This window comes from Chaetodon auriga, chromosome 5, assembly GCF_051107435.1.
Source record: "Chaetodon auriga isolate fChaAug3 chromosome 5, fChaAug3.hap1, whole genome shotgun sequence".
Classification (NCBI taxonomy): domain Eukaryota; kingdom Metazoa; phylum Chordata; class Actinopteri; order Chaetodontiformes; family Chaetodontidae; genus Chaetodon; species Chaetodon auriga.
In genome coordinates this window covers 28,817,501-28,825,000 of record NC_135078.1, presented here as the reverse complement: position 1 = coordinate 28,825,000, position 7,500 = coordinate 28,817,501, and the positions used below count along the sequence as shown (strand labels likewise).

The window sequence follows — 7,500 nt, the reverse complement described above, 5'->3', positions numbered from 1 at the left end:
ATTACGGAGCTACTGACTCCTCAAACTGCCTCAACTTCAGTCGTCCAATCAGCGGACAGCTCCGCTCACCACATGGTGCAAAGGACGCGGTCTGCAAAGTTTCTACAACCAAAAACACAAGAGCCAAAGAGTGAAAAATGAACTGAAGCATGGTTTTTTTTCTGCTAACATAAGCTGCTAACGTTAGCAGGTCAGGCTAACTGGCTGAGAGTCTAGTCAGTACATGAGCTAACCAGCCCACCTTATGTTGTAACGTTACAGGTTACAGTAATAATAATCCTGGGTGCTATCAGAGCTTAGGCTAACGTTTGCAGCTGTATCCTGATGGTGGATTTGGGGTTCAGGATTCTGACTTTTAACCTGGGACATGTTAGCTTTAGCTTCATTCTGTTAGCATGGTATGGTGAGGAAGGCCCACAAAGATACCAGAATCAATAGCTGTGTATCTGGGGAGGGGTCCATAGAGAACGCCTCAGTACAGGGTCCTGATCATACCTGGGACTTGTTAGCTTAAGCTTCAGTCGATTACCATGATGATGGAAATACCCTTAATGTTACTATTACTGCCAGAAAGGATGAACAAAACCAGCGAAGTCGGACTCAGGTTTGAATAAAGTGGAATTATCTTTGCAGTACCAGAGTTGGTAAAGGGAGGAAAACACCAAATGTCTGTGAACACACACAGTCTGAATGTAAACAGTCTCTGAGCTCAGTCTCCTGAGGGCAGCAGGAAGTGATGATGATGATGATGATGATGAGGGGTGGGGGGAAGGATGATGGAGAAGGACAGACGGGTGTTTCCGATTGTTGTGCTGCTGTTGTTAACATCCCATCAGTGTGATAAAGAAGAGGAATTTATGACATCAACATGTTGGATTTCAGTTTTGACTGATTTAAGTTTACTTTAAAATTAGGACTCACAATGTTACCCTTATTTTTTACAGTGAGGTCATAAGAACACACCGTAAATAAACTGTAAATAAAACAGAAACAATGCAAAAAACCTGATGTGAAATTTGTGTTTTCCAAAGTGAAAAAATGATTCATGAACTTGTGAAATAATTCACACGTAATGACATTAAATAAATGTGAATTATCACATTCATTTATGACATTTATTTCATGTGATGTGTAGAAAAGGTGGTCGTTAATGTTCCAGGAGGATGTTTGTGTTAAATGTGAATATTTTCTTAAATCTTTATTGTCTATCATGTGAAGTTGTCAGGTGAGACCACAGGTGTCTCAGGTGATTTTTAAAGATCCAAGACTATAATGAAACCTTAGTGAAACCTCGTAGTTCTTTGATTTGACTTCCTGTGGTGTGAATACGTCATCCCTGTAACATTACTGTGTTTCAGTGGTGTTTTATCTTTGATAGCTGATACCAAATACCTTTCTCACAGTAGAAGTACTGATACTACACTGTGACAAGAATTACTTGTGAAATGTATCTAAGTATAATCAGGTAAATGTACTTCAAGTATTCAAAGTACTTGGTGAGACACCTTCACAGCGTTTGTTTAGTCCAAAACTCGACTTTATCACAAAAACATTCAGATCATTCAAAGGAAAAGCAGCGAATCAAACACTGAGAAGCTGAAAAATCAAAAAATGTCTGAAACCATGATCACAATAGTGATCTCTCAATCGACTCATTGATTAATTGGTTAATTGTTTCAGATGTGTTTGCGTAAAGAATCACATTAAACTCTTCACTTGCTTAATTTGTGAAGTCACCACGAACTAAAGCTGTCAGATAAATGCAGTGGAGTAAAAAGTGGAGTATTTCCTCTGAGACGTGTTTGAGGAGAAAAGTAGAAGTAGAAGTTTGTGTGGGTGAGTAACAAAGTGGACTCAGTACCTTTCTGTTTGTCCATGTCTGTCTGTGGTCTCAGCAGCTGCTGATCTTCAGTCTCATGTCTCCGCTCAAGAGTCCAAACCATCAAAGCAGCGTTGGGAGCAGAGACAGAGGAGTTTCCTCCTCCGCGAACTCGTCTGTCTGCTGTGTGAAGCAGCTTCAGCTCGGACGGTGGAGTCCTGCCTCTGCGTGGGAGGAGGGAGAGGAGGGAGAGGACGAAGAGGACGGAGAGGACGGAGAGGACGGACTCACGATAAGAGAGGGAGAAAAACAACATCCTGACTGAAGACCACGGCCATGGATGCTTCAGCTCCAGCTCTGCTGATCGTCTGTTTTTCTTCTTCATGTTCAGACTCAAAGCAGCAGTGAATGCTAACCGCTAACTGCTAACAGTTCAGTGTTTGTGTATCACAGCTGATTGATTTTCGTCCTCTGAGCTCCATTAAAACTCATCAGTGAGCCTCACTGTTCCTTCATCACCATGAACACACACACTGTAGTTTAATCTGACTCTCTCACACACACACACACACACACACACACACACACACTACAGCACCAAACGTGGATTCATCCGCCGTTGAAAATAGTCCCAACAAAAGCTCTGTCCTCTTGTTTGAGTGAGAAAAACTACAGTGAGTCTTCTTTGAATATTGTCTTTAAAGATTTATGTCTTCACTGAGATGAAGATGTAAACCTTTGCCCATTGGTTACTAGGAACCAATAGGCTCGAAGCTGAGAGCCTCAGACAGGAAGTCAGAGATCGGGGTACGTCTATTAAACTGCTTCCATGTTTCCCTTTTTTGTGTCTTTTCATTGCGTCTTTCTCTCCCACTGAGGACGAATGGAGACGCAGGAAACCACACGAGGAGAGAAGTAGCATCAGCGTTGGTTGACTCTCCTTCTGTCTCTGACTTTAAATTTATCCACAATAAAAGATCATGAAAATAAAAATCACGGGACGCAAAAGTGCCACATGCTGATCCTCATCCAATCAGCTGCATCGGCCAATCAATAACTGATATCCAACGAGGGGGCGTATCAGACGGTGAAGGCTGCTCATGTACGTCCTCGATCCTCTGAGAGGAAGTCAGAGCTTTTAGACCGACTGCAAGATGGTGGACCAGAAGGAATTCAAACGAGGAGCGAAGAAGTTTAAAGTGAAAGATGTGGGCTGAATTTCAGCATCCTCCCACAGGAGGAGGAGGAGGAGGAGGAGGAGGAGGTGCAGACTCGATGGTTTCATGTCGTGTGATCACTCACACAGGCGTGTAAATGTACATCAACACAGACACAGAAGATTTATTCTGATTGTGGAGCAACAACTGACTTTCAATTTCAGTTTAATGTCTAATTTAACTAAACTTAACCTCAACATAAATGTACCTTTTCTATAATCACACCGCCTGAGTGTCACCTTAAAGAGGCCGTCCAATGAAAATCCAGTTTAAACCTTGTTAGTGTGTCCATGTCCTGTTTTTTTTATAGTCTACAGGACGAATCGTGAGTGAAATAAGACGTCAGCACCACGACTGAACGTTCCCACCTTGAGCTGCTGTGGACCAATGACGGTCTCACAAGTCCAGTTTCACACGTCGCCTCAGGAACCGATCAGTCAACTTGTGGGGTGAAGCAACGTGTTGCTACCTGACAAGGTAAGTTTGACTGTTTTCAGACGCTGGCAGAGACGTGATCTGTGCTCAGCTGTGAAAGCAGGAATGTTAAGCTTCATGTTTTATTAATGATCTGAAAATCAGAGTCAAGCTGCAGCCGTCGGTTGTCTTTGTCTGCAGTTAGCCGGATGATGTTAGCCACCGTTAGCCTGAGTGCTACATGGTGCTTCACATGGGACAGTTTATATTTATCATCATCATCCTCTTCTTCCTCTTTCATTTATCCTTTGCATTTCCTGAATCATGTTGCATTCTCGCTAACTTGCTAAATTTTTAACCTGTGGCGTCTAGACACCGACAGTAAGCTTCACGTAGCAACAGTGTTCTCACGACGTAATCACTTATTGTGTCACAGCCACAAGCTCCGTGTTGGTCGGCCATGTTGATCTCGACTTAAATATCTGGAAAACTGCAGGAGGGATTGTCATGAAATGTACTTCAGACATTCAGATTGAATGATCGCTGGTTTAATGTGTCCATTAGTTTGGTTTATGTCCAAATATCTGCAGAGCTGAAGACATTCCCATCAGCCTCAGCGGTGCTTTGTCTTTACTGCTAATTAGCTCCTGCTGGCATGCTAATATGCTAAACTAATGTGGTGAAAATGCTAAAGATTATTCCTGCTAAAAACAGTATCAGCATATTATCATTGTGAGCATGTTAGCATGGCAGCATTAGCATTCAGCTCGTACAGCTGCTAGCATGACTCTGTGTGGTTCGTGAATTTAAGGTTAATGATGAAAATCACTGTATGATGAACACAGTGTAAAAACATTTAAACACAGCCTCCTCAAGGCAAAGAGAAATGCTCTTTATTGTAACTCATGGTTAATCATTCACGTCACCATTCATCTGTTACGTCACCTGGATCCAGACATGAAAACAACAACAACAACAATTCTGTTATCATTCAGTGGTTCAGTATGTACAGCAGCAGGACGACTTCAGGCAGGTGACACAGAGTGAGTGAGTGACATGAGTGTGACCTCTGACCCCAGCCTGACCTCCGTGTGACCTCTGACCCCAGCCTGACCTCCGTGTGACCTCTGACCCCAGCCTGACACTGGTGGACACCGTCCTACTTGTCGTGGACGTGAGGCAGGAACCTGCAACTGCCAGTGTCATTATAGAAATCTACTTAATTTAAGGTTAAATACAAATATGACATCATCATCATGACATCACGCTTGCAGCAGTTGAAATGTCAGACGTGTTGACGGCGACATGCCTCCATGAAGTCGCCCTGCGTGTTTAAATGATTCAATAAAAAATGAAAACAAAACACTTTAAAATATACAAAATGAAAGAAAAAACGTGGAACAATCTTTGTGTCATCATGGCGTTCGTCACAGCAACCCACTTCCTGTTTCTAAGTACACACAACCAATCAGAACAAAGCGTCAATCCTCTCAGTGTCATCAGTCAGAATCATTCCTAAACAAAAGAAAGAAAGACAGAATAAAGGAAATGGTCTGAACGTGAAGTGACCGGCGCTCGCTCAGCACATCTGTTTCATGTTTTCAGTCTTTTTTTGATTCCACAGATACAGGAAGCGTGTGGTGCTGAGGCAGACATGGTGGCGTGTGATGCAGGATGTGGCGTTTGCAGTGAGAGTGAGCTCGCTCTGAACGTGAAGGCGCTTCAATAAATCACATGAACACGGAGCAGCAGAGTAACGACTGAACAGACGGCGGTTTGAGGCTCCGGCTCCGTCCAGGTCGCAGTTTTTGGCTTCGTCGCGGCTCCTCGTGTCCATGTGGACCAAACGCTGAACCGAGATTCGTCTAGATTTACGAGGAACAAATCAAACGTGTGAATTCGCTCCCTGTAAAAACAAACAGGAGACAACATGGCGATAGCCGGTTGCTGGCGGCTCATTTGGGAATTTAGAAACTTTTAGCTGCAATATGAGAACATTTGTGACACGACGCCATGTTGGAAAAGCTTCATCCTCCTCTCAGCGGCCGGCTGTCGTTTGTTCTTGTACCAAAACAAACATGGACGCCAACCAGCAGATTCACTGTTTATATGCAGAAAAGCCAAAGAAAGGAGGATAAAGTCCGGAGTTTGGCGAGTGCCTCCCATCGCCGCCGTCTGTCCAGTCGTACACGGCGCTCCCTGCATCCATCTGACTTATTCAACAATTAAAGCTTCTCGTTGCACCTTCGAACTGTCCGCTCAGATCGAGCTGCAGCACTGACTCACGTTAACTTGTCCACGTTTGTGGAGGTCAGATGTGACGACGATGGATATTTATACTCTAAATATACGAATAACTGTGTGCTGAAGTGATGATGATGATGAAGATCAGTTCAGTTCACTTCTGGTGTTGAGGTGAAAATGTTCTCCAGTCATTTCCCATCATCCCTCTGTGCTCCTTTGGTTTGGAGAGTCCAGGAGAATTTGTTCTTCTCGTGTCTTTTGAGTCCCTCCGTCGTCGTCTTTGATGGTGAAAATGTGTCGTTCATGTTTTCATATAACTCACGTCCTGAAATGATTTTAGGTTTTCACTCAGATTTTAATAACAAACATGCCACTTCTCTATGAGGGTAAAAAATAGCTGCACATCATTTGGTCACTAAGCAACACTAGCTGACGCTAAATGTCTACAACCTGCTTATTGGACAAACCAGAGCCGTGCAGAGACGAGACGAGACGAGTTCAGCTCTGGTTCAAAGGTTCTCACGGTTCTCCTGCTCTGCACGCTGCCTGTCAGTGTGTGTGTGGTGTGTTTAGATAAAACAGGGCAGTGGCTTCTGCTGAAGTACGAAGAAAAACCGAAGAGGAGACAGTTTCATCACAGCCAATGGGAGCCGAGCTCTGACTCTGATGGACAGCAGGGGGACGAGCTGTCCGGAGGTTCGAGCTGCTTCAGCCGGATACTTGATGTCACGTTTGTTTGAGTATTTCGTCATTAAATCTTTGACTGATCGATTAACCCAAACCCCAATAATCAGTGAAGAAATGAATCTGACGTCAGACTGGGATCAAACTGTCTCCTTGTTTTTCTTTTCAGTGCTGGGAAAGAAATGCTGTCATTATGACATCATAGCTGGCTAAGCCAATAGGAGCGACCCTTTTGAAAGATCCCTCTCAGGTGTGTTCCTGCAGTCAGCATCTAATCTGTATTTAATCTGACTCAGAGTCAGCAGGAATGTTGTTTTCAAGCCGACTGCAGCTGGAAGCTCAATAATAAAAGATTTTCTTCAGTTCTTCAGTTTGAATGAATCGAATCTCAGTCAGAACAAACGGCAGAAATACGTCAGCGTGTCGCTTCAGACGTCCTCAGGGATCAACATGTCCGTCTAACTCTGACACTTAATGTTTAACCTGCTGCAGCGAAAACTTTGAATGCTGAAATCAGTGACGCGTCTCGTCCAGTGAGACCAACAGCAGAAAACCATCACGACAAGCAAACAGCTGAGCTGCACTTCCTCGCCTCCATGTCCATCAGGCTGCTCTCACCTCCCAGTTTAAAGGTCCCAGTGACGGACTGGGAAATGTCCTCGCATCGAGCCGGGTCACACCAGACCACGGAACGGAAAGTTCCTCCATGTGTCTTCGAGAAGGAGGCGGACTAAAAGCTGAGTAACGTTGGGAGGTTTGACGACACCGCAGGATGATTATGCTAGCTAGTAGCAGACAGGCTAAGTAGCTCAGGTGCTAACTGGAGATAAAGCTAATGCTAATCTTTTTGTGAATGGTGGCGGTGACGCAGCTGAGGTGGTGGACCCTCTGTTCTACGGTGGCTGAGGGAGCTCAAAACACTGCAAAGACAACACGAGCATGAAGAAAGCCGTCTGAGAACCACACGACGACGTTTAGGAAGAATAAAACACTGCAGATAAAGTAAAACTCGTCCGGTGGTGAAACTCGAATGTGTTTAGCCGTTTGCAGAGTTTGTCTCTCAAAGCCGAACGTGTTGAGCTCAGCAGCCGACAGACGGTCGACTGACACGAGCTCAGTCCA

General features: G+C 44.3%; 2 protein-coding genes across 3 annotated transcripts in view; both read right to left on the bottom strand.

Moving 5' to 3' along the window:
- LOC143320332 (actin filament-associated protein 1-like 2) overlaps nt 1-2,352 on the bottom strand; it is a 15,432-nt gene extending 13,080 nt beyond the window's left edge. For both annotated transcript variants that reach the window (XM_076729859.1, XM_076729860.1), the window contains exon 1: nt 1,862-2,352. In XM_076729859.1, the coding sequence (XP_076585974.1) occupies nt 1,862-2,204 (343 nt within the window). In that variant the 5' untranslated portion in view covers nt 2,205-2,352. The remainder of the gene's footprint in view (nt 1-1,861) is intronic.
- Nucleotides 2,353-4,321: 1,969 nt separating this feature from the next.
- The window catches only part of LOC143320402 (dematin-like), a 23,390-nt gene continuing 20,211 nt past the window's right edge, over nt 4,322-7,500 (bottom strand). Inside the window, exon 16 of the mRNA XM_076729975.1 lies at nt 4,322-7,500. This exon is cut by the window's right edge and continues 416 nt beyond it. The gene's annotated coding sequence lies outside the window, so the exon portion shown is untranslated.